At 41.7% G+C, this 27,804-nt stretch overlaps 1 protein-coding gene across 6 annotated transcripts in view; it reads left to right on the forward strand.

The window, feature by feature from the left end:
- evi5b (ecotropic viral integration site 5b) overlaps positions 1 to 27,804 on the forward strand; it is a 58,116-nt gene that overhangs the window by 16,325 nt on the left and 13,987 nt on the right. For 3 of the 6 annotated variants that reach the window (XM_061737518.1, XM_061737520.1, XM_061737519.1), the window contains exons 3-14: positions 7,728 to 7,917; positions 14,926 to 15,150; positions 15,336 to 15,410; positions 15,887 to 16,012; positions 16,108 to 16,251; positions 17,069 to 17,158; positions 17,998 to 18,095; positions 24,339 to 24,399; positions 24,499 to 24,552; positions 26,220 to 26,252; positions 26,587 to 26,739; positions 27,637 to 27,768. In XM_061737518.1, the coding sequence (XP_061593502.1) occupies positions 7,728 to 7,917; positions 14,926 to 15,150; positions 15,336 to 15,410; positions 15,887 to 16,012; positions 16,108 to 16,251; positions 17,069 to 17,158; positions 17,998 to 18,095; positions 24,339 to 24,399; positions 24,499 to 24,552; positions 26,220 to 26,252; positions 26,587 to 26,739; positions 27,637 to 27,768 (1,381 nt within the window). Of the gene's footprint in view, positions 1 to 4,281; positions 4,391 to 7,727; positions 7,918 to 14,925; positions 15,151 to 15,335; positions 15,411 to 15,886; positions 16,013 to 16,107; positions 16,252 to 17,068; positions 17,159 to 17,997; positions 18,096 to 24,338; positions 24,400 to 24,498; positions 24,553 to 26,219; positions 26,253 to 26,586; positions 26,740 to 27,636; positions 27,769 to 27,804 lie in introns of those variants that run through there. The other 3 variants (XM_061737522.1, XM_061737521.1, XM_061737523.1) reach the window with 3 other exon arrangements.

Below are 27,804 nucleotides of genomic sequence, written 5' to 3' on the forward strand. Positions count from 1 at the left end.
TGTAGAGAGGATGTGGATGTAGATCAGGAGCAGAGCGGAGAGAGAGGAAGTTTAAACCAGCGCTTCCAGATCTGATGACCATGACGTCCAGTCTCTCGCAAATAAGATGGACGAGCTGGAAGTGCTGACGAGTGTGAATCTGGAGTTTCATCAGTGCAGGATCTGCGTTTGACGGAGACGTGGCTGCAGGAGCACATCTCCGACTTCAGCGTCTCTGTCCGGCTTTCAGACGACCCGGGCGGACAGAGACTTGAGGAGGAAAAAGGAAGGGCGGTGGAGCTGCAGTGCTTGTTAACAGCTGATGGTGTAATCCAGGACCTTAATGTGAAACATGGTTTCTGCAGATATTGAACTGTCAGCTGTCCGTTTCCGTCCTTATCGTCTAACGGGAGAGTTCACCAGTGTTATTGTAGCGGCAGTTTACATCCCGCCATCAGCTGGTGTGATGTCATCGGCTCTGCTGTTGCTAAGCTACAGACGCAACAACCCAGCGCGTCTCCTAGTCGTTCCTGGTGATTTCAACCACGTCTCTCTGGCACATTTCCAACGTTTCAACAGTTGGTCAAGTGTTTCACCAGAGAAAACAAAACGTTGAATTTGTTTCATGCAAACGTCAGAGACACGCGGCTCCTCTACACCAGGGGTTCCCAACCTTTTTTGTGCCGAGGACCAGCAGAAGTATAAACAAAAAGCTCAGGGACCGGTTGACAATTTATGTCAATTTTAATAAACATTTTAGAAAAAAACTATGCATTTTAAAATGCAGGCTATCATCAGCGACGTTAGCTGATGTTGTGGCCTTTAAAACTTGCTTCTGCAAATGTAACTCACGTTTTTTCCTTTCGAAAAAATCCACTGGTTTGTCTTTGAGAGAAGGATGTTTTGTATTTAAGTGTCTTTGGAGCTTGGATGGCTTCATTGCTTCGTTGCCGAGCGTTTCTCCACATAAAATACATAGTGGGTTTGGCGCCTCCAAATCGCCCGTTGCAACAAATCCGTATTTTATATACATAATGTCGTACTTGCGATTAAAGCTTTTGCTTTTCTTTTTGGTAGGATTTTCTACTTGTTCATCACCATTTCTTTTACTCGAACAACCAGTAAAGAAACGGCTCATGGAGGTTTGCTGAGGTCCGCTCATCTCTGCAGCAGACTGTACCTAACCTGCATACAGCACCTGTGCATGGCGCTGTTCAGTCCGGTCGGGTACCAGAACTTATTGTCCGCCAAGCCATGACAGGGCTGCCATTCAAAGAAACACATTTCGATTTATACAAGTTTTGGATGAAATTATATGACAAAAAAATGCAAAAATTGTTTTCTTAAATTTAGTATGAGGTTGCTTTAATTATGTGGCAAATGATAATAAACACGAGAAAGATGGGTACTTCAATGAAAAATAGATATTTTATTCAACTTTGCTGCTGTTCATACAAAAAGTAAATAAAAAACAACAATTTTTTTTCAAAGATTTTCACTTGAAATAAGTAGAAAAATCTGAGATTTTTTTGCTTGTAATGAGAAGATAAATCTTGTTCCACTGGCAGATTTTCCTACTTATTTCAAGTGAAAATTGACTTGAAACAGGTGAAAATTGTCAAATGAGTTATTTTTCTGGTGTTATTTTTCTGGTGATGACTCCAAATGTTGAAATAGCAGTAAAACCACATTCATTGATGAAATGACATAAGGGATGGAAAGGAGGGATGGCAGTTTTACAGGGGGATGATTTGGACTTTTTTTATTTCAGGGGGGATGATTCTGACCGTTTTTATTTCGGGGGGGGATGATTTGGACCGTTTTTATTTCGGGGGGGGGGTGATTTGGACCGTTTTTATTTCGGGGGGGGGGATGATTTGGACCGTTTTTATTTCAGGGGGGGGATGATTTGGACCGTTTTTATTTCAGGGGGGGGATGATTTGGACCGTTTTTATTTCAGGGGGGATGCTGGCTTTAGTTCTTCTGAGGAGGAGACGAGCAGCAGCAGCAAGGAGGGTCCATGAAATCCTCATGAGAAGACAGGATTTGGGGGAATCCAGGCTCGTTGGAGCTACAGCTCCATGATGACCAGGTCTACTTCAGATTGAACAGGGAGCAGTTTGACAGCCTGTTGGGGAGTGGGTCCTCAGCAGGATGACAATCACCTTCTCTCCTATTGGTCGCACCGAGATGCCCTCACAGCGCGGTGAAATTAAAAAATGTTCAATTCAGACGCAGGCAGGTGAAACGCCCGTGGCAGGTGGCCTCGCGCGCGCCGCCAAGCTCGCCAGCAGAGCGGTCCACTCTTGCGCTGCGGCAGCACATACACGATGAATGGGAAAGCCGGCGGCGGTCCCGCTTTGCGCCCTCTATGTGAAAGGGGCTTAATACTGTTGGCCCCTGAAGGTTACATTTGGCCCCATAATGGCCCCTGTTTCAGAAAAATCCTAGAACCCCCAGTGCCAAGTTTTGTTACCCGCAACTGCGCTGACACGCAAAAAAAAGAAAAGCTGCTGAGACCCTGTCGTGCAGCGCTGCTCTCGGCAGAGATTGTATGAGGTGAAGTGAAGTGTGATGCCTCACTCCATTGGGAAAAAAACGTCTGGTGACAATTTTGATTATCGCTTTTTTGTCGACAACGTCGGCGAATCTTTGCAGCCCTAATTATGATCGGAACACAAGCCATTCCACGGCCCGGTAGTAACGGCTCTACGGACCGGTACCGGTACCGGTCCGGGGACCGGGGGTTGGGAATCACGGCTCTACACGACCCGGTGTCAGCAAGGTGGGTCATAATCTGGTGTTTCTCTCCTCCACCTACAAACCATCATCCAGACCAACCTGTGATCCAGAGGACTGTGAGGATGTGGTCACAGGAAGCTGGAGAAACTCTGCATGGTGTTTGGGGGCTGCAGACGTCCTCCGTGGTCCACATGGAGACGACACCAGAGCCACGACCGACTATGACTGACTATAACTTCTGTGAGGACATCATCAATGTTGTGTGTGATCTAAACGAAGAAGACAACACTAAAGATATACAACATGGAGGAGTTGATAAATGTGCTGCTGGGTCTGTGGCTTGTGTTCCATATCAAGTTAGAAATGACAGAGAGAGAAGATTCAAGCGACAAGGATTTTTTAATTTTTTTGTTTGTGTCGGCGCTGCTGAAAAGTCAGCTAGAGCCGTGAGCAGCTATGAAGAGACAGAGCTCCTGGTAGATCTGGTCGTTCCTTATCTCCGTCTAGATCCCTTTTTAATTCTCTCCTCAGCACCAGGTTTATGAAAATCTGACCCTCAGAGTTGGATCATGAAACAGACTTTTGCTGCCGTTGCTGGTTGAATAAAATGAACAAGAATCCGTCAGAGTCTCTTTCTCTGATGTCACATCCTGACTCAGACGTCTGACTCCAACCCCCCGACCAATCGGTGGTCTGTAGTGTGATGATGTCAGATACAGCCGACTCAGCAGCTTAGAACCTCTGCAGAATAGTTACAGAAAAGTATCTACTCGACACGTTAGACCCCTAGTGGGAAAGAACCAAGGCGAGGCGAGCCGAGCCAGGCTGAGTAGGTACTAGTGGAAAAGCACCATTAGGATCTCAAAGTTGTACCTGAACCAACAGTAAGACCTCTGGAACCGTATCCTCCGGACCCGTATCTCCTGGAACCAGGTCCCCTGGAGAAGTAAAACGTGTGGATCTGCTGAGTCATGTGTGCAGAACTGGGTTTGGTGAACACTAAGCCCGGCGTATATTACCAGCTGTGAATCAGTGGAGGAGGGGGATGATTGGGCCCAGTTTGTCCATCACAGGAGTTGGACACCTCGCCATTGGAGGGTTGAGCGTGAACTCATGTTTATACAAAGATACCCCACATTACAATGCAAGACATTTTAACTGCTAAAGTTTGGCCAAAGCTGGGTAATTGTCACTGGACAGCGATATTAAACACACCAGAAAACCAGAAAAAGAAACGAGTCGGTGTGTTTCAGCGGCCCAGTTAAGTCCAGACACCAAGTGAAATGCCTCAAAAGATATGTGCAAAAAAACAACAACCTCCAGCGCATGGACTGGTTTAATTATCATCTTTCTGAACTATGCTCTAGCAACATACTGACTAAATGTTAATCTTATGATTTAGTTGTCAAGGTGATAATAAGAGCAGCAGCAGAAAGAGGGAGGACTTTGGTATTCCTGCTGGAGTGGCAGAGACTGTAGGATCCTACCAAGTGTGTGTGTGCTGAGGCCTTTGTACCCTACACAGCAGATAAAAGATGTATTTGTTCTGCAGCGTTGCACAGATGACAAAGTCCTACACTGACTGCTGCAATCTGGGGATCAGACATGCCAGTGTTGCCGAGTCGCTAGAGGCCAGACACATGTGGAATATATCATGAATTTATCTTGGTAAGGTTGCTGGGCTTTAATGCCTTCATTCTGCTAATATATTACCGTAAATACAACAAATCAAGTTGTGCCAGATTTGACAGAAAAAAACACTTGTAATTTTGTCTGCTGTCCCTTGATTAAGATTTAATGATATTTCCAGTTTAATTTGGTATTGTTTGATAATTTTTTTATACTGTATTTCTTTTGTATTATATATGTACAAATGTTTGAACTTAGTGAGACTTGGTGAGTAGTGAATTATTTATAGAGCTCATAGTATGTTCAAGTTTAAATTTGTTTTTATATACGTGAGAAGCTTATGAAATGGTACTTAAAAAAGTAGCAGTACCTTCATTCTCTAGGTGACATTTTTTAGTACACAAAATTGAACATAAGTGAAGAAGGCCACAAAAGAGGTGGTTTCTACTCCTCCCCACACGACCCACATTAATCCGTAACCCGAGCCGTTCTGGGAGCGTGCTGCCTGGTGTCATCGTGGTCTTGGTGGAGAGGGCTGAGTCTTTTTTTCCAAGATCGGGTGTCCGAGCCTTTGTCTCTTCGTCTCTCCGCCTTTCCTCCGTATGCTGATCCCTGATCAGGTCACGTAGTCCCCACCAGCCAGTAACTCCTTCACTAACACCGGCTAGCTGAAGCTACCTCAGCGCTGATATTCTGGAGAACTTGTGCCTCGATCTTCTTGCCCGTAGTGAGTCAACCTGACACGCATAAAACAAACAAGAGGGAGGTAATGAGGTGTTGTATTTGACCAAATACCACTTAAAAAGGCAAGGCAAGTTTATTTGTACAGCACAATTCAACACAAGGTAATTCAAAGTGCTTTACATCAACATTAAAAGCAGCAAGACACAATTTAACCGTAAATAACAAATAAAATGAAATAAAATGATAAGAAAAGAGGTAAAATAAATAATACAAAGCACAAGTTAAAAAGTAAGGGCAGTAGTACAGCAGGTTCATCTCATTCTTACAATGGCAAGAGTTACATTTCTCTACGGTCAAAACCTACAAAGACCGGGTCAAATAGTATTACAAAAGTAATCTGTAACAATTCGTACAGTGAATTAAACCAATTTGACAATTCTATGTCACAATGTCTGTTTTAGTCTTTATTTATCCTATAGAGGCTGCTCATAGTATTGACCGTCAATTCTCTTCTCATCTTTAAACATTTGAAATTCAGTAAACACACTTCTGTTTGTCTGTAATCTGGTCTGTTCTACTAGACGTTCACCTGGACAACAGACTGGACATGTAGCCCTGAAGCTGTCTGGACAAATGGACAGATCAGACTGTGTTTTTATTGAAGCTTGGGAAGCCTTTGTGTATGCAGGAAGATGCTGATTCTGTCGTCCAGTCTCATGTGTTGGGGGAGCAGCGTGGTGACTTTAAAAAAAACTGATAAAGAAAGTCTGCTCTGTTTTGAAGACTGTTTCTTAAATTGCTGGAGCTCCAAAAAAGGATGCTTCATTAAACTGAGAAACATAAGAGACAACCCCGAGCATCCTCTTCACTTTGTCCTGAGCCAGGGACTTAAATAGAAACAGTTTCTACGAGATAATATAGTGCTTTGAGGAGAAATAAACTATTATTGAATTAAATTAATTGCTGTTTTATAGCTCTGTGGTTCGCAAAGCTATAAACATCAGTCATTTAAAGCAGTGAGTCACTGCCTTTTCAAGGACATTGCATTTGTTGAATCATAGAAATTTCCTTGGTAAAACTACATTTTGTACTTAAAAAAAAAGATTCAGATGAAAAATGATACATGGCATGCTAACAAAAAAAAAATCCCTTAAACATTTTTGTCCTGAAACATTCCCGTTTGACCCGTCCCTACTTGTATGCATCCCATTCAGAAGGTTTTGTGATCATTTAGAGCCCAACTTGTAACTCTGACTAGAGTTTGATGAACTGCGCAGCCCTGACTTGGTTTTCAGCGCTACACCTGGAAATGCTGGTGCTGCAAATGGATTGAAGCGCTGGTTGCCGTCTGCGTCAGCCTTTTTTACAGCCTGCAAGTTATCTGGCACTGATTCTCTATATTTAGCAGAAGCATATTTGTTTACATGCTGTGTCTTGTGATATTGTGCGTTTTCCATGGCTGGGGTGAGATTCTGATGGTGGTTCAGGGGGGGAAAAAACCTGAAAAACAACACTTATTTCACTTCCTCAGATGCCAAAGTAACCTCAGTGCACAGTTCATCTCTTTGTCCTTTAGACACAAGTACTGACCTGTTTGCTGAGCTTTGTCATGCTGCACTTTCACATGAACACCTTAGCAAATAGAAAACACAGCTAGTTCAACACTCATCACCTCTTGTAAAGTCATTTTACTTCTCCACATCCCACCCACTGAGGATTCTTTACGACTTGGCTTTTGACAGTAAATGGTTAAGAGCTGAAAGTGCACAGTAATTTGAATTAATCTGCATGGTTAGTGTTCACATGTGATTATTTATTGTCCGTTCTTGTCATGTCGTGTGAAGAGACCAGGATTTTTATTGTTAGTTCTTCAGTGCTCGTCAGATGATGCGATCCGCACGTCCTTACACTGGATGAAGGTTAATAAAAAACCCAGTTAGTGACGGAAATACGGCAATACATAGGCTTGTGTTGAAAAAATCGATTTTCCGATTCTAAATCAATTTTCAATTCCTAAAGATTGATTTGTATGTCTAAAGATTTTTTTTTTTTCATCATCACATTACTGCTTTTGGTATTTTTTTGTTTATGCCCAAAAAAAGGAATGTTTTGTTGGACACGAGAATAACTAGTGCCATGTTTTTGCCTTTAAATAAGTTTGAAAGTATGAAAACATTAAAGTTTTCAGTTACTGTATAATTGCATAAATTGTCTATATTTCTTTACTTTATATATACTGTCTTGGGGTTACAAATGCTAAAAACCAAATTCTCAAAAATTAAAACCAAAAAAGAACGAAAATGGAAAAAATAAAAATGGATTGTGGGGAAAAAATAAAAGCGATTTCATACGGCTCTGGATGTGTTTGGTAATTCTGACCCACATGATGTTTCTGAAAGCAGGTATATCAGCATTCTGGGAGCTGATTGGTCCTTACAGCATCATTAGCTGCAATACTTGCTGTTTAATCTCAATATAATACTAGTATTAATATGTTGCAGAACTACAGTCATATAATTCATGCAACAGCTCAAAAAACTGTTTTAATAACACTAACCCAAATCAATATCGGATCGAATCAAATCGATTCTGAATCTTAAGAATCGGATTAATTAATATCCAGATTAAAATGCAGTCATCTTTTCATGCAGTGTTTGCATTGTCAGCAAGGTGTCTCTCCCCCTGGTTGCAGGCTGCTGGAGACGGACACCAAGTCTCTTCGCTCCATGAACGGCTCCCGGCGGAACAGCGGCTCCTCGCTGGTGTCCAGCTCCTCCGCCTCATCCAACCTGTCCCACCTGGAGGAGGACTCGTGGATCCTGTGGGGTCGGATCGTCAACGAGTGGGAGGATGTGCGCAAGAAGAAAGAAAAGCAGCTTAAGGTGAGAGTACAGCCAGTGCGGCCCGTGGAGTGACAGGGGAGCCTCATGCACTTCTTAACAGCTTACTCCAGCACAGCTGACATCTCACACTCACACTGAAGGCGGCCAAATTTGCAAAGCTTTGACATTTTAGCAACACTGTTTTAATTGTCCATTTGACAACAATAACCTAAGATAATTTTTCCTATTTAATTTATTATTTGCGTTTTATGCAACAATGCTGTAAATGTCCTCTCTCTCATGGTTATCCAGACCCTTGTTGTTTCCTGCTGTCAAATTTGGAGAGTATCTTTTATTATAACAACTGTGGAACTGCAGTTTTTCTTATGGAAAGGGACAACGCAGAAATTTATCGCAGGCAAGAGACTGTTTCATTTTCTCCAGGAGTGTATTATTTTTATTAGTGCAGGATCTGAAGACAGTGACTAAACAGTGACTCTCTGTCACTCACATATCGGGCATCATGTATTTATCCAGTGTGGAGACCAATGTAAGATTAGTAAGGGTCGGGGGTAACGTCTAGGCAGTGTTGGGCATTACAGTTGTAATTTGGGTAATCCTGTTATAGTTACTCTAAGACAAAAAAAATATGTTACTTTAGTTACTTTAAGCTTTTCAGATACATGTAGAACGGGAGAACAGAAAAGAAAATCAAACTTTCCTTTCATGCGTCGTCACGCATTGCGCAACACTTGTCTGACTTAAGGCTGATTTATGGTTCCACTCGGCGACGCATACCCTACGCCGTAAGTTCTACGTTGGTGTAACGCAGAACCATAAATCAGCCTTTGACGGGATTTGACGTGATCTTACGGGACTTCTGGTGCTGATCTGGGCACTGCAGTAATAAGGTTCCAACTACAGGACTGTCTCAGAAAATTAGAATATTGTGATAAAGTTCTTTACATTCTGGATTCATTACAAATCAACTGAAATATTGCAAGCCTTTTATTATTTTAATATTGCTGATTATGGCTTACATTTTAAGATTAAGATTCCCAGAATATTCAAATTTTTTGAGATAGGATATTTGAGTTTTCTTAAGCTGTAAGCCATGATCAGCAATATTAAAATAATAAAAGGCTTGCAATATTTCATTTGATTTGTAATGAATCCAGAATGTATGACATTTTTGTTTTTGTAATTGCATTACAGAAAATCACAATATTCTAATTTTCTGAGACAGTCCTGTACATGTTGTTCATTGGCAATCGAGTTATGGTGCAGCTCAGATGATATTGCGGAGTAATCCAAAAGTAATGTAACTAGTAATGTAACTAGTTACTTTCAGCAACCAGTAACTAAGTAGTGTAAGGGATTACTTTTTTTAAAGTAACTAGTAATATGTAATGGATTACTTTTTTTGAGTAACTACCCCAACACTGCGTCTAGGAGACTAGTAACAGGACCGTCTCCGTCACTGTCTGTGCACTTACTCTGAAATGAAATGTTGCAAACGGGGACCAGTATGTTTTAGTCATGGACGTGACTCAGCAGGGAACTTGCAGTTTCCTGATCTGAACCTGCTTGCTGCAGTAAAGTTGCATGCTAGTCTACAGAACCGCTATCATGTTGTTGTTTTGGTCCATTCTGGCCTTGAAATGAAGGCGCTATTGAAAAACGATGGCTGCGGCGTTTGAAACTAAACCTATTTAGTCAAGTGAAGCAACAGATTTATATTTGTGGTTTATTTTGTTAATGTTTGCTCACTTTCATACTGCGGGGGGGCGGAGGGATTATAAAGGCTTAAAGATCTGGCGCATCTTAGAAAGCAGCTTTTGTTCAGGAGTCAGTTTGTGAAATATTGCGTTGTTCTGGTACAGAACAAAGCAGCGTTTGTCTCGTCCTCCCTCCGCCGGGAAGAGAGGGATCCCCCGACTGAGAGGCTGCGTGGGTGGATGTTCGCTGCAGATGCAGTTGGACACACTCGCCCGTGCACACTTATCACAGCGGGAGAGAGCGCTTCTGCCCGTCAGCCCAGGAAATTGATTAATCAGATTTTATCCGCTGGTATATTCTGGAAACAGATCCTTCTTCCAGGTCCCTCACTGACGGGTTCATGTGTGGAAGAGGAAGCTGTGTTGTGATGACAGAAACAAGTGAAAATAGCTGTTGCTTTATTTCTGTATTCTTTTTTTCCACAGTATTTTTGTTTGTTTGGTTGGAGATGGTTGTTCGTTTAGCCATTCATGCGTGACTAGAGTTGCCAATTCCCTGAAAAATAAATAAGGGACACCTCATCAGCAGGGCCGGCCGACCCGATTGCCTTCACCTTTGATGGTGTGGTGAATTATTTTTAGCCGCTTTTTTTGTGAGTGAAACGATTTTTTTTTTTTTTAACCATTTGATTTAAACCTGAATTGTATCACATGCATATTTTTGAATGCCATGAACACAGGGAAAACTAATTATTATCCAGCAATTCACTTTAATACAAAATAACAAAATGAACTGAATAAACTAAGTATCTTTCTTAAACAGAAACCTGTCCTGCTAACTTAAAATTGTATACCAGTAAATTAATATAAAACAATAGAAAGAAAGCAGAACATCCATTCTGTAATAGTGCACATTTTTAGTGCAATAACAAAAGTTCGAACAGAAAGTCTGTAGAAAACCTTGAGCCTCAAAGGCCATGTAGCTACAGTTGTAGTAAAACAGAAAAAATAACTTATGAACTCAACAGCTCAAAGCCATTTTCCATTGGCATTTTATGACTATTTTTTGACTCTCACAGTAATACGGGACAAAGTGCGTCCCTTTTTCAGCTCAATACGGGACGCGTACTTTAGTTTATAAATACGGGGCGATTCTGTTTTTTCAAGGGACGGTTGGCAGCCCTATGCGTGACTAAGCTTTAACAATAACAGAATAAGCAGTTTGTGAATGTGGTACCTCGTCATGTTTGGACTGCGATCTACTCTGTGCCGCTGCTGTTTTTAGCCTCGGTATCTTTCAGCAGACGGGCTGCTGACGCCCGTCTGATTCATAATAGAGATCAGCTGTTGACTCTCCAGGTCCATGTCGGCAGTTTCAAACATCACATTCCTGCGGACCGCACAGAGGTCCGGAGGCACGAAGGTCGGTGGAAAAAAGCCAGAACAAAGATCGAGGGAGGAGGCTCCAGAAGAGCCATGGGTGTGAGACGTCTCCCAGCTGTCACATGATCATATGTGCGACGGTTCAACAACAGAGTGGAGGAGTTAACAGCTAGACTGACCTTTTAACACGTATTTAAATCATAAAGTTGGCCCCGAGGGGGCTGGAATGGGCTCAATGTAAAATGAATAAATGTCAATGATCTGAACCTTCATGCAAGATTTGTCCCACGTACTGATTCTAGCAATAATAGTTTTTACATACGTGATAACACCTTGCTCTTTACAGTTTTTTTTTTTTGTTTCACACAAATTCAAGGATGAAGGGAAAAAAAAGCATAAAAAAAACAAGAAAAAATTCACATAAGGAAAATATTGTAAAAACAAAACAACAAGAAGAAATATGTGTGAGGAGTGGTTAGAAGCCTACAGGACTGTCTCAGAAAATTTGAATATTGTGATTTTCTGTAATGCAATTACAAAAACAAAAATGTCATACGTTCTGGATTCATTACAAATCAACTGAAATATTACAAGCCTTTTATTATTTTAATATTGCTGATCATGGCTTACAGCTTAGAAAACTCAAATATCCTATCTCAAAAAATTAGAATATTCTGGGAATCTTAAGCTGTAAACCATAATCAGCAATATTAAAATAATAAAAGGCTTGCAATATTTCAGTTGATTTGTAATGAATCCAGAATGTATGACATTTTTGTTTTTGTAATTGCATTACTGAAAATAAAGAACTTTATCACAATATTCTAATTTTCTGAGACAGTCCTGTATATAGGCTTATATGAAAACCACACCCAAACAATATACTAAAGTTAACAAATATAAAAATCACAATTACATATTAAATGCATAAACTGAACATTTACTATAAAGGAAAAAGTGAGGGGAAAAAATAGAGGGTCCTATTATTCTAAATCAAATGATTTAGAGAGCAGAGCATTCTTAAGTTTATTTTTGTACATGGACAGTGTCAAAGATAAATCAATTAAATGTACATAATTGTTCCACATGATAACTGCACGGTATTTAATAGAAAACTGACTACGGGATGTTTTTATATAATGGAGGATGAAGTTTCTTAACCTGTTGGGTTGAATAACTATGAACTTGAAAGTTATTAACAAAATAATATCTAAAACCATGAGGTTAATCGTCAGTCCTATGATTCACTTTAAAGACAAATGTACTGGATTAGCTCAATACTGTACTGTATTGTGGAAATAATCCACCCAATATCCAAAGTTGCAAAAACCATCCACAGCTTTTAGAAGTTTCACAGCCTTCTTTGTAACATAAGTCAGAGCACTGGATATGAAACTTTCAGAATTTAAAATGAAAAGATAGAGGAGTAAAAGGTTGGAGAGTCAGGAGAGATGTCTGCAGCTCTCCACCTGACCTCCTTCCAGGGAAGTTGCATCGCGTCGAGCTCCAGTCCAACCAAAAAAGGCACCTGCTCCCTCGATTTAAGGGCAGGCTTAAGAAAGCATGCAGATTTGAGCTTTCAGCTGTTTTTTTAAATCCGGCAAAGCAACACAGACTTTGATGAATACTGTTGGGCAATGTGCAGTTGTCTGGGAGCGTATTTGTTGACTTTAGCCGGGCCTTTAACTGTATGCAGAAACATCTTTTGATTCAAGGACTTGCATGGTGGAGAAGGAAATTCCTGACTGGTGCAAGTAGGAGCACCTCAAGGCTGTGTGCTGACACCTGTCTCATTTTCTCTGCACACCAATGAAATGCTGATATTAGGGCTGTGCGATATGGACCAAAAGTCATATCTCGATATTTTCTAGCTGAATGGCGATACTCGATATATATCGATATTTTTTCTGTGCTATAATTGGGGTTTCCCCCAAACATTATAGCATAGCATCTCTGTTAGCTTCATTTTTTTCTGATGCAAACCCTTAAAAAAACAGTCAGTTTTAATGAAAAGCCTCGTGCCAAATGTCACACAGGTACCTTTATTAACAGAGGTCTGCACAATATCAAAATGTATAAAACAAATGAAATAAAAAATAAAACATAAATATAAATAAAAATGCTTCTTGAATAAAATAAAACAAATATCCCTTTCCTGCATAACAATTAAATTAAAATACACTGTGCAATTAATACAATGTAGACAGTGACAGGCAGACTTTTCCACTGAGGTTGACAGTTAACAAAACAAATAACAAATAACAAAACATTTGTGCAAATCTCAAATAAAACATTCAAGTCAATTTATCACAAAATAAGCTAAATAAGCTTATCAAAATCATTTAAAAAATTTTTTTTTTTTTTTCTTTAAATCGATATAAACGATATTGTCTCGTGCCATATCGCGTTTGAAAATATATCGATATATATTAAAATCTCGATATATCGCCCAGCCCTAGCTGATATCCAACTCTGTCATTTGCTAAAATGTGCTGTTGACACGGTGCTGGCTGGTCTCGTGCAGTCAGGGAGTACAACTGATCAGGCTGCATATTCTCAGTGTATCGAGAACTTTACCAAGATACTGTCCTTTGTATCAATGAAAATAAGAATAAGAATAAGGAGTTGGTTATTCTGAGCCATTACAGTGGCTGTCGGGGTGTATCACCTTGTGTACATTCACCATCAGCTTGTAGAAGAATTTAAATGTTTAGGAACGCAGTTTGTTTCACTAAAATTCTTGTATGAAACACAGATAAGGAGAAAAGTTTAACAAATTGTGGCCCGTTCTGATCGCCCTCTTTACAGGGATTAAAAAAGTATGTCGTACCACAAGCAGGAACTGCTTCAACTCATAACATCGTTATAATTGTTATTAACAGAAGGGCAAAAAAAAGTAATGCACTTGAGTTTTAAAGTCCCACACCGACATTCCTCTCAGGAAACAGGAAATTCATCTGCTGGATAAGAGAGAGATCAGCTCCCTCAGCCTGCAACGACCGTGATTCATTTTGATAAAATATCTTGAGGTTACTATGTGTGTTTTAGCGGTTTTAATAACGGCAGCGTAAACTGGGTTTTCCTCTCAATTCAAGGGCCTTCACTGCAAATCCTGTTCTGCTGTGGTTTTGATTGTTGCACGGTGCAGTCGGACCGGACGGGCCTTCATCAGCAGTTTCCTGAGGCTCATGCTGAATATCAACATAAACTCATAAGACAATTTTGCCAATCAATATGCAGAAAAAAGAGAAAATAAGTATACTTAAAAGGAACAGAGATCTTTAAAAAAAACAAAATTTAGGATTAAATTAATGGAATGTTGTTTCTGTAAAAGGTATCAGTTTATGGAACAATCTGGATAAAGAAGCCAAAGAATGCAAATCAAACATTACATTTGAAAGAATAACAAAAGCCAGTTTGATGAAGAAATATCATGATAATTGTTAAGTAAGATGGGTTTTCTTTTTTTCTCTCTTTTTAGCACTGTTGTTGTATTTTTATTCTTTGAATCAAATAACAACACGACTTTCGGTGTTTGATGACAGCTATTTTGTGTTATTTTATAACTTTGTTGTAGTTTTTTTTTTTTTTTTTTTTTTAATTACGTTTATTGTAAGGTGTCCTTTTTTTAATTGTGTAATTTGTAATTTCTTTTGTTTTTTTAAATTATTACATTAATTGAAATTCGCTTTCTTAGGAAAAAGGGACAGATAAAATAAGCTTAGTCTTCTTTCTGTTCCCTTTCATTCAAGCAAAGAGATTTGTTGTAATTATATTGAACTGTTTTGTTTTTATTTTAATGAATGAAATAAAGTAAAGTAACACGTGAACTGTGGAAACTTGTTATAATGATAATTATCTCCAGGTCACTTCATTAAACTCTCACTGCATCAACGACAGGCCCGTACCTACGCCTCCTTCGTCCCACGGGAAAACCATTGACGTAATTTATTTTATTTTTCAACAGGATCTCGTCCGAAAGGGGATCCCTCACCACTTTCGGGCGATCGTGTGGCAGCTGCTGTGTAACGCCCAGAACATGCCCATCAAGGACCAGTACTCGGAACTCCTGAAGATGACGTCGCCCTGTGAGAAGCTGATCCGTAGAGACATCGCTCGGACTTATCCCGAGCACGAGTTCTTCAAGGAGAAGGACAGCTTGGGACAGGAGGTTCTCTTCAACGTCATGAAGGTACCGTTCAGTTTGAGGAACCGTGTTTCGTCATGTGTACAGAAAACAAAGTTAGTTTTCAACAGGAGTTTAAGGTTGTTAAAAAAGTGTAACCTGAGCTGAGTAACTCCAGAGTGAACCCTGAGAGAAGTGTGTGCTCTTGAAGGTCAATGGCATTCATCTGAAGATGCTATCTCTCCCCGCAGGCATACTCTTTGGTGGACAGGGAAGTCGGCTATTGTCAAGGAAGTGCATTTATTGTTGGTTTGCTGCTCATGCAGGTAATTCACCACAAACACCACAATCCACCACCAATTTTGCTTCTGGCAAATAGTTTAATACATACAGGACTGTCTCAGAAAATTAGAATATTGTGATAAAGTCCTTTATTTTCTGTAATGCAAAAATGTCATACATTCTGGATTCATTACAAATCAACTGAAATAATGCAAGCCTTTTATTATTTTAATATTGCTGATCATGGTTTACAGCTTAAGAAAACTCAAATATCCTATCTCAAAAAATTTGAATATTCTGGGAATCTTAATCTTAAGCTGTAAGCTATAATCAGCAATATTAAAATAATAAAAGGCTTGAAATATTTCAGTTGATTTGTAATGAATCCAGAATGTATGACATTTTTGTTTTTTTTAATTGCATTACAGAAAATAAAGAACTTTATCACAATATTCTAATTTTCGGAGACAGCCCTGTATGTCCAAGTTATTTAAAGCTGTGTTTTGCATGGTGCCTGTAGATGCCAGAAGAGGAGGCGTTCTGTGTGTTTGTCAAACTGATGCAAGACTACCGGCTACGAGAGCTCTTCAAGCCCAGCATGGCTGAGCTGGGGCTGTGCATGTACCAGTTTGAGTCTATGATCCAGGTAAACGTCACACTCAGCATCCAGTAAAAAAGACTGTTATCATCAACGCAGCACAGTGATAATAATTCAAACCTGTATTCCTCCCCCCCTCTCAGGAGCATCTCCCAGAGCTACACATACATTTCCAAGCGCAGAGCTTCCACACCTCCATGTATGCCTCCTCCTGGTTCCTCACCATCTTCCTCACTTCTTTCCCGTTGCGTGTCGCCACAAGGATCTTCGATATCTTTATGTGTGAGGTTGGTAAAATAAGTCGCTACCCTCGGAAGCTGTCCTCTGCTTTGAATGAAAGATTGTACTCGCTCACTTTCTTTCCATGTTTATCTTGTTGTGAGGCCGTATTTACTTGTATGTTCGTATTGTAACGCAGGTCTTCCTGCAGCCCCGAATAGTTTTTTTGTTTGTTTTCGGTGGAAAAATATGCAAAGCAGTGAACTGTCAAATGAATGTGATCCACTAGTGCCACCTGTTGGTGAAATGAAGTATTACAGGCGACATTGACTATGAAACTGGGAGATGTTGCATCTCTTGCCTGAAACTTAATTCTCACACCCCTACGAAGAAGTTTAAACGCTCTTTATTGGTGATTTCAAGTTTTTTCCAACAATAAAGAAAGTAAAAAAAAGAAAATAAATAAAATAAGAGAACAAAAAAAAAAAAAAAATAGGATTTTACATTCACACAGTCAATGAGTTACATTCCACAGAATATAAAGTCCACCTTTCCCAGTATTTTATATTCTGCTCAGCCTGTAATCTTAAAGAGAAGGTCAGTTTTTCCATGCAGCGTATATCCTCAACTATTGTGGTCCAGTTGTCTTTTGATGGCAGATTTGTCTGCAGCCATTTCCGTATAACGGCCTTCTTGATCGCAGCCAAAAGCACTTTATAGAGATAGTTGTCCTGGGCCATAAGTCCATCTGTGATCTTACCCAGATACAATGCAATAAATCTCTAGTTTTAGTCCGAATATTGTCTGTAATTCTTCAGTAAATTCTAAGTTTAAACGCTCTTGGTGCCACTTGTTTCTATTATATCCTTTCATCTCTGTGTTCAGGGTTTGGAGATCGTTTTCCGTGTGGGGATGGCAATCCTGCAGATGAACCAGGCTGAGCTTATCCAGCTTGACATGGAGGGAATGTTACAGGTATATCAGCATCGCCTCGACATTAACCGTCACTCAGGTAGCTCATGAAATTCACCAAACCTTCAAGGGAAGAACTACTACACCTAGTTACTCGGTACATGTGTTGGACTTCTGCCTTGAGGTCAGACGGGCCGCTCCTGACTGGTCCACGGCAGGATATATTGATTGAAATTCTTTATTCAGTCACATCACACTACAAGCATTAAACACAAACATTAGTGAAAAATAGTGAGTGAAAAGGCACAGGCAGAAGCATAGTGCTTATATTAATGCCTGTCCTACATACAAACATACAAGCAATAGCAAAACTAAACCAGAAAAGGAGGACCAATAAGGTTTACATATATAGTAGTAAAGACATTTTTTTAATATAAATATCCGAGAACAGCAACAAATAAACATTAACATTTGTAGCTTTCAAAGATTGCTCTACAAATCTTTTTTTTGTAAACTGAAAATGAGCTGCACATTGGTGAATCTAGGTTAGCGTCATTCCATAGTTTAACTCTCACAACAGACATAAATCTCCTTTAGTCTCTTTTCTAGCTTTTTGTACAACAAATTTACAAACATCACGCAAATTATATTTTGACTCATGTATTGAGAAAAACCGTTGTACACAGACAGGGAGTGACTTTAATTTAGCTTTATACATTATTTGCATTATTTTATAATAAACCAAATCATAAAATTTCATAACATGGGATTTTATAAACAATGGATTTGTATGTTCATAGTTTCCCACCCTATTAATAATACGTATGGCTGGTTTTTGTAAACTACATATACATGTAGTTGTGTGTCACTCACCTTCCCCGTGTCTGTTCACTGTGCTCCAGTACTTTCAGAAGGTCATCCCCCCCCAGCTGGAAAGCGGACCGGACAAGGTCATCAATGCTGCATATCAAATTAAATACAATGCCAAGAAGATGAAAAAGTAAGCACAGCTCTCGAGCCTTGAGCTGCATCTGCACCACGAGCTACGCCGTACCCTGACGTGCCACTCTCGTTACCTGCTGCTCTGCGACAAGAAAATGTGATTGGTCTGCTTGGTAGTAGGGATGGGCGGTATGGACTAAAAAATGTACCGGTATCACGATAATTTCTGGTATTTATCCCGATAACGATAAAAATTACGATAAATAAAATACCAATTCAACTCCACCTTTTCAACTATAAATCTATCTCGCTCTCAGATCCGCCATGTTTGTTACACAAAAACCTCATCAACGGGAATTTATCCTTTTTTCTTTCTTTCTTTCTGGCTCATTGCCTTCCTTCCTTCTTTCCTCCTGCTCTCTCCTTCCTTCTTCTCTTCCTCTTTTCTCCCTTCGTTCCTCCTTTCCTTGTTTTCTCCCCTTTCCTTCCTTCCTTCCTTCCTTCCTTCCTTCCTTCCTTCCTTCCTTCCTTCCTTCCTTCCTTCCTTCCTTCCTTCCTTCCTTCCTTCCTTCCTTCCTTCCTCCACACGTATGTGCGTGGATTTAACGCAGAACCATAAATCAGCTTTACACAAAAACGTCAACGGTAATTTATCGTTTTTATCGCGAGATGACAAATTCTTCTCGTGAGGAATTTTTTTGACGGTTTATCGTGAATGGTAAAATATCGCCCATTCCTACTTGGTAGCATCCTTCTTCATGTTTCCCACTGCTGCTGCTGCTGCTTCGTTTTCAGGCCGGATAGAAAGATGGGTTACTGTAACGTCATTAAAATGACTAACGCTAAACATTTAGCAGCTTCCACTCACGTGGGACATGCTTCATTTGCTATGTTGCTCTGTCTGAGCTTCGTATTGGAAGTAAACAAAAGTAAAAAGTAGCGCAGTATTACAATGTTGAGCGCCGCGTGGAAACAAAAGCCTGCCCCGTCAGCAGGTTGGGTTACGGAGAGATCTCAGGTGTAGGTTACGTGCACAGTCCCCGTGTAGAAGTGTACATCAGCTTTTTCTTATCTTTTGACTTTAGAGATGTCCATCTTTTTCAGACCTTTTTTTTTTTTTTTAATTATAATTATTATGTTTAAGTATACAGTAATCCCTGGTTTTTGGCGGGGGTTACGTTCCAAAAAGAACCCATGATAAGTGAAATCCTTGAAGTAGGAACCTTTTTTTTTTTTTTTTTTTTTTTTTACAATTATTATACAATGCTTCAAATTGCGGAGATCAGCCCCACCGTGACCTGATTAATTGGATTTGAACGGGAGAAAATGAAAAATGATTATGAAAAAAAATACAATAAGTGCAGTAGGACAGATTGTGACTGGTGTGTATTCCACTGCTCTTCTGATGCTGCTGCATCCTGACTCTGTAGCATCTTTTTCTTCTAAAGCCGCGGTGCAGGTGTGTTTTTTCAATTCAATTCAATTCAATTCAATTTTATTTATATAGCGTCTAATACAACAGGGTTGTCTCTAGACGCTTTACAGAGACCCATACCCAGAACATGACCCCCGAGCAGTTATTACATAAACAATGGCAGGTAAAAAACTCCCCTAGTGGGAGAAAAACCTTAAGCCAAACAGTGGCAAGGAAAAACTCCCCTTTAGGAGGGAAGAAACCTTGAGCAGGACCAGGCTCATCAGGGGGGACCCTCCTGCCGAGGGCCAGACTGGTGGGTCAGGGACGTCAACAGCCCATAAAGGCAGGTGGAAGCAGCAGCGGGACGACCGGGGGTGGGGACCGCAGGCCAGCACACAGCTCCCGAAGCTCCGGCCCAATCAGCAAGTCCCAGGTTGGGGTGCAGGGTCAGGAAAAGACTTGTGCTCCGTAATGCAAGCTACAAGCCACCCATGGCCACCTGCAGGACAAAAGAGAGAAAAGGGAGGAGAAGGGGGGGGCAGCAACGGGATGACCAGGGGTGGGGACCGCAGGCCAGCACGCAGCTCCCGAAGCTCCGGCCCAATCAGCAAGTCCCAGGTTGGGGTGCAGGGTCGGGGAAAGACTTGTGCTCCGTAATGCAAGCTACAAGCCACCCACGACCACCTGCAGGTTCCGGTGTCCGGCAAAGGATGCTGCAACATGGACAAAAGAGAGAAAAGGGAGGAGAAGGGGGGGGCCAGCACAAGAAACCACAGGAGCGACTCTGACACACTAAAGTTTACACTACCTAGAGATTTACCAACACCAGCTAGAGGTTTACTAAACACTAACTATAGGCTTTACTAAACAGAAATGTTTTAAGTTTAGTTTTAAAGGTGGAGGTGGTGTCAGCCCCCTTAACCCAGATTGGAAGTTGGTTCCATAGTAGTGGCGCCTGATAGCAGAACGCCCGCCCTCCAAATCTACATTTAGATACTCTAGGAACTACAAGTAAACCTGCACTCTGAGAACGGAGAGCTCTGACAGGAACATAAGGCACTATCAGGTCTTGCAAATAATGCGGAGCTAAGCCGTTTTGGGCTTTATACGCAAGTAATACAATTTTAAATTGGATTCTGAATTTTACGGGTAACCAATGGAGCGACGCTAACACTGGAGAGACGTGGTCTCTCCTGCTAATTCCTGTCAGTACTCGTGCTGCTGCATTTTGGATCAGCTGGAGCCTATTCAGCAAATTACTTGGACATCCTGCTAACAACACATTACAGTAATCTAGTCTAGAAGATACAAACGCATGAACTAGTTTTTCTGCATCACTCTGTGAGAGGATTTTCCTAATCTTTGCAATATTACGGAGATGGAAAAAGGCTATTTTACAAACCTGATTGACATATGGTTTAAACGACAAATCCTGATCGAAAATAACACCAAGATTTCTCACAGTTGCACTGGAAGCCATCGCAACACCATCTAATCCCTTCCTAAGATGCTCTGGACCAAGAATGATAACCTCTGTTTTATCTGAATTTAGAAGCAGGAAATTTCTGGACATCCAGTCCTTGATGTCCCTAAGACATGCCTGAAGTTTAACTAACGGTTCTGTTTCATCCGGCTTCATAGACAAATAGAGCTGCGTATCATCAGCATAACAATGAAAGTGTATGCCGTGATTCTGGATTATACTTCCCAACGGCTGCATGTATAAACTGAACAAGATTGGCCCTAGCACTGAACCCTGCGGAACACCATAACAGACCCTTGACTGTTCTGAAGAAACCTCATGTACATGAACAAACTGGAACCTGTCAGATAGGTATGATTTAAACCAACATAGAGCTGTCCCTTTAATCCCAACAACATGCTCTAACCTGTGCAGTAAAATGCCATGATCTATAGTGTCAAAAGCAGCACTGAGGTCCAGTAGAACCAGTATGGACACTAATCCCTTATCTGAGGCCATAAGGACGTCATTCGTGACTCGAACAAGTGCTGTCTCTGTGCTATGATGCATTCTGAACCCTGACTGAAAGACTTCAAACAGATCATTTCTATACAAATAGTCACATAACTGGCTTGAAACTGCCTTTTCCAGAATTTTAGACACAAATGGAAGGTTGGAAATTGGTCTATAATTAGCTAAGGTGTCTGGGTCAAGAGAAGGTTTTTTAAGTAAAGGTTTAATTACTGCGACTTTGAAAACCTGTGGTACATATCCTAAACTTAGGGATAAGTTAATTTGGTCCAGTATTGTCGTACCAATAAGAGAAAAAATATGTTTGAATAGACGAGTCGGGATGGGGTCTAACATACATGTGGTTGACTTAGCTCTATTAACGAGTGAAGTCAGCTCAGGGAGGTCTATAGGATCAAAACAGTCTAGAGACAAGTCAGAGCCTAGGGAAGTCGCTAAAGCTGAAGGAACACCTACAACCGGCTGGTTGATTTCTTCTCTAATTCTCGCGATTTTACTGTTGAAGAAGCCCATAAAGTCCTCACTACTGAGAGCTGCAGGAATACACGGCTCAACAGAGTTGTGACTCTTTGTCAGCCTGGCTACAGTGCTGAACAGAAAACGTGGGTTACTTTTATTATCCTCTATCAACGTTGAATAATAAGCTGTTCTGGCTTTGCGAATGGCTTTTTTATATACTATTAGAATATCTTTCCATTCACGATGAGAGTCTACAGACCTACAAGAGTACCACTTCCTTTCCATTTTACGCACGTTTTGTTTCAACATGCGGATATCTGAATTATACCAGGGAGTTAAGCTCCTGTGGCTAGAAACCCTCCTTTTCAAAGGAGCAACTTCATCTAAAGCTGAATGCAACAAATCAGCAGTGTTACTAGCAAGGAAATCAACATCTGCAGAGGTAGAACCCAGGTCACTGGCCTCGACTACATCACTATTTCGCACTGTCGTAAGATAAGCAATGGCCCCCCTAAATTTAACAATAACTTCATAAGACAAACATCTGCTAAAATAATACCTCCTATTTTGCACTTCAACATCAACAAAATTAAATTCAAACGTTATTAAGTAATGGTCGGATAAAAGGGAGTTTACAGGTGACACCAACAGACCATCAGTTTCAACACCGTAGGTGAGAACGAGATCGAGAGTATGATTAAAACAGTGCGTCGGTTTATCCACTTTTTGTGAGATACCCATTGATTCTAGAAGAGAATCGAAGGCTAATTTAAGATTATCGCTTTCAACATCCATATGAATGTTAAAATCACCCACTATGATGAATTTATCTGTGCTGATCAATAATCCAGAAAGGAAATCTGAAAATTCAGACAAAAACTCCAGATACGCACCAGCAGGGGGCCGGTACACTACCACTAACACAACTGGCTTCTCTGATTTCCGGCTCGGAAATTTCAGACCAAGCATGAGGCTTTCAAATGTATTATAGTTGCACTTGGGTTCAATTTTTGTTTGGAGACCGGAGTTATAAATTGCTGCGACTCCTCCGCCTCGGCCCGTGCTTCTAGGAATGTGATGATTAAAGTAGCCGGGCGGAGTTGATTCATTCAAACTAACATACTCTTCCTCCTGTAACCATGTTTCTGTTAAGCAGAAAATATCACTCCTGCTCTCTGTAATTATATCATTTACTAACAGAGACTTAGAGCTTAATGATCGTATATTTAGTAGTCCGCATCTAATTTTTCGGTCTGTAATTGGTACCAAATGTGCATTGGTTTTAATTTTTACAAGGTTATCTTGGTTAACGCCTCTATAACGCTGCACCTGGTGAACTTTTGGAGGGCGGGGAACTGCAACCACTTCTATTTTGCTAGGCACCTGGCCAGAGTCGCCAATATCATGTAATCCTACAGTTTTAGAGTCGCTAATTACATAATGCAATCCTACAGTTTTGTTGGCAGGCGTTGGTCCTTGAGAAGCAACAGATGTGTCGCTGAGCCCTTTAAGACTACCCTTCCTCCGAACCGTCACCCAGCTGCCCTGCCTGGCCGGCTGCCGGGGAGCTGCAGGGGAGCGGTTACGCTCAGCTGCTACGGGCCGGTCCGCAGAGGATTCTATCGGACTATGGTCTAGTTGGCCAAACCGGACCTCTAACTGACTAAGCCTCGCCTCCAGCCCTGTTAAACTACAGCTCTGCATCCTGGCCTGGACCCTGCATTGTCAGGGGGAGTGTCTAATAATATTGGCCAGATTTCTAGACATAAGAGCTGCACCATCCCGGGTGGGATGAATGCCGTCCCTTCTAATCAGACCGGGCTTTCCCCAGAATGTCTCCCAGTTGTCAATAAAGTCCACGTCGTTTTCTGAACACCACTGAGACAACCAGCGGCGGAGCGAGAGCATGCGACTAAACATGTCATCGCTGGTCAGATTGGGGAGGGGGCCAGAAAAACCTACAGAGTCTTCCAGAGAAGAACCTAGTTATGGGTCGTGGTTGTTGCTCTTTTTTCTTCTGGACAAAAAGATTCTTATAAACCGACATGTCACCATGGATTATATCTGAGACTGTAATGAAAGATTCATCAAAGGTCCCGTTCTTGAGCTGCTGCTGAAACTCATTGGCCGTTCTCAGCATTGTTGCTAAGCAACCAACGTGATTGACACAGGAAGTGAAGAAGCGGGAGACTGTTTAGCCAATCAGAATGCAGAACACAATGCACAAAGCAAATCCATGAAGCAGAGAGGCTGTAAAAGGTGAACCGCTTCATAGCGAGGGATTAATGTACCGGTACTTGTCTAAGTAACAATAGTGTCATTACACAGACAAAATGTTTGCCGTCTCCTTTTTTTGCCCTAAATAGTTTTATTCACATGTTATTCCTTCCTCATCAGTCTTGTCTCACTATATTTCCTCTGTGATGACTCAGGTTGGAGAAGGAATACACTACAATCAAAACGAAGGAGATGGAGGAGCAGGTGGAGATAAAGGTGTGTGGGCCCGGTCTGTTTTTACGTTAATACGGTTTTTAGTTCTTATTTCCTGCCGTGTTTTTTGTCTAACGTGTTTTCTACCTTGCGTTTTTCCAGAGGCTGCGGACAGAGAACAGGCTCCTGAAGCAGAGGATAGACACGCTGGAGAAAGTGAGTGCTTGAGCGTCTGTCCCAGACTCCACACTCCCACTCGCCCATCAACTTTGTCTTAACCCATCTAGCCATGTATGCCACATCATGCAACTCTGCTCACAATGACTTGTTTTCTGCTTTTATCATCGGGGGAATGTTACATGAAAGCTGCCCACTCACTGAGTAAATTGTTGATGCTTTTTACATCATTCGATTTATTTTACACAGGGTCACACTTCAGGGTGTCATGATGGCTGTGTAACTTTCATATATGGCGCTTTTCCACTAGTACCTACTCAGCTCCACTCCACTCGCCTCGGTTTGGTTCTTTCCCACTAGCGTGCCGAGTAGATACTTTTCTGTATCTATTCTGCCGAGGTTCTAAGTGTCTGAGTCGGCTGTATCTGACATCATCACACTACAGGCCACTGATTGGTCGGGGGGTTGGAGTCAGACGTCTGAGTCAGGAGGAGGAAATCAGAGAAAGAGACTCTGACGGATTCTTGTTCATTTCATTCAAAAGGCAATGGCAGCAAAAGTCTGTTTGGTGATCCAACTGTGAGGGTCAGATGTTCATAAACCTGGTGCTGAGGAGAGAATTAAAAAGGGATCTAGACAGAGATAAGGAACGACCAGATCTACCAGGAGCTCTGTCTCTTCATAGCTGCTCACGGCTCCAGCTGACTTTTCAGCAGCACCGAGACTAACAAACAAAAGAAAAAAAAGCTTCTCTCACTCATTTTTTAACTTGATATTGAACACAAGTCACAGATCCAGCAGCATATCTATCATCTCCTCCAGGTTCTACATCTTTAGTGTTGTTGTCTTCTTCATTTAGATACACAATCAAATACGTCACAGCAGCTTCTCTCCAACCTCCTACTTCTCCAGGTGCTGAATTGTTATGGAAAAGAAACCAGGCCGAGTTGAGATGAGTAGAACCGAGTAGGTTCTAGTGGAAAAGCGCCAAAAGAGATCTTCAAAACTAACCACAGCGAGCAAACAGTAACAGTCCTGCCAGGAATGTAAATAAAGATGCTTGAGGCCGATTCAAAGCGCTGCATGCCAGGGTGCATGTGTTCTCCTGCACGGCAGTGCGGCTCTGCCGGGGAGGTAAAGGCACCGTGCATGAGGTCTGCTGGCGTTAACCCGGGGCCCAGCTGGGCTGCGTTCACCTGCAGGAAGCAATGCCGGGATCTCAAATAATCTACGTCTGTCAGACACATCCGTCGCGTAGGTCCACGGCCCGTTTTAACTCCACTAACCGCAACTATCAAACCTCTCGGACGAAGCTCCGTGAAGCTCGGAGCTTGTGCTCAGTCCAACTCGTGTTTGAACTCTATATGTGGTTTCTGCAGCGTTCTTCACTCTCTGCTTCAACCAGGGTGTTCCTGTGCTATGTCCTGTCTGAAACCCGTCTGTGTCATCAGCACCACTTCATTCTTCACTTTTTCACCAGCTTTTTCACACCTTTTTTTTGTTTTCTCACAGCACCTGCATGCAATGTTCCTTCTCAGCCTCTATATGTGAACGTCATTTCAGAGTCAATAAGCAACTGTTTCTGGAGGGAAAATGAACATTGCATTTCTTCTTCAAAACAAACAATCAATTGTTCCTTTTGTGTGCTTTAACTGTCCTCTGGATTGTCTCTCTCTGTGCTGTCTGTTCATATTTCTGTTTTGTAGGAAAGTGCTTCCTTGGCAGATAGATTGATTCAGGTATATTTTTCATTTTCTCTCTCCTCCTTTCTTTCCTTCCACTTCTGTTTCCTTGCATGTTTATCATTAGCACAATGAAGGGCTGTAATGATACAGAATTTAATGAGTCCTGATCCATGAAGGCTTGATATGTTTTTGTAAGTGCATGGAGGGCCCTACTGTGGCATGTTGGATCACATAATCCAGAATAAAGGGTTAGATTTACATCATAAAACAAGCATGTCATGTTAGACAAACTATCCCCAAATCTTCTCTGATCTCCCCATCCATCCCACCTCTTGGTTTCACTCCTGTCGTGCTCACTCCCCTCCTCCTCGGTTGATTATGTCCGAAGGGACAAGTGACCCGAGCTCAAGAGGCCGAGGAGAACTACCTGGTCAAGCGGGAGCTGGCCACGGTCAGGCAGCAGCAGGAGGAGGCCGGTGCTCAGCTGGAGCAGGCCCAGAGCACCATCAGGCAGCTCCAGCAGCAGCAGCAGCCACACGCGGTAAGGAGGGCCACAGAGGAGTCCCGTGCTGCCACAATGCACTGGCTCAAGTTCCACCACGGTTCCATATTAATGAAGTGGGGACATGTCCAAATCCCGCCACTTAAAAGCATCAAATTCACTAGAATATGCAGCACGAAGCAATAACAGTATGTTTGCAACACCGTTGGTTCATTTGCAGCCCTCGCCGGACACCTACGAGCCGCCTCAAGGTTGTATTGACCACATCCATCGCAGTTACACCAAAGTTACTGCATTTAATTCCAGTTAACACACTTTAAAGAGATGCTACAGCAGGAGTTTCCGTCATTCTCATATTTCTCATGTATAATTGGATGTGTTAAGTGCGTTGGGATGTAATGATGAGCAACAGGATGCAGGCCATGGCTCGGGGGGGCTTTCCTCTTCTCACTGTGCACATTTCTTCTGGGTAAAGATCTGGTTTAACATGCATGAATTCAAATTGGGACACGGACTTCTACACAGTTCTGCCACCGTTCAGCGTCTTCTGCTTTCTCAGAAATGAATTCATGAATTTGTAAGCAGCCGCTCCTCGGCCCGTGGACTTCACACGTCCCTGTTCCAGCTCTCCGTGCAGAGCGCGACAGCATCAATTATTGATCGCTGGACTCCAAATGATAATGTGCAGGCATTATCGTGTTTTACATAATTTGCTGTCTTGTTTAACGCTGAGTGCTGATGAATATTTGATGTGAAGGTGGAAGTCTAAATGGCTGATGTGAGGATGCACTGAGAGCCAGGTGGCGCTGATGGAGCTGGATGGGACTGTTTGAGACGTGTGCTTTGAGAATATGGCCAGAGTAACATGTGGTTCAGTTACCAGGTGGGTGTGGGTGTTTGTGAGGTTCGCTGACTGTCCTGTTACTCTGGTTGCAGAAGGGACCGCCTCGGTTCTCTGAGGAGTCGGTCCTGCAGCTGGAGAAGGAGCTGGTGCAGGCCCGGCTGAAGGAGGCGGAGTCCCAGTGCGCCCTGAAGGAAATGCAGGACAAGATTCTGGACATAGAAAAGGTGAGTGGGTGCGTTTCACCAGCCCACAGTAATATA

Source organism: Cololabis saira, chromosome 13, assembly GCF_033807715.1.
Source record: "Cololabis saira isolate AMF1-May2022 chromosome 13, fColSai1.1, whole genome shotgun sequence".
Taxonomy (NCBI): Eukaryota; Metazoa; Chordata; class Actinopteri; order Beloniformes; family Belonidae; genus Cololabis; species Cololabis saira.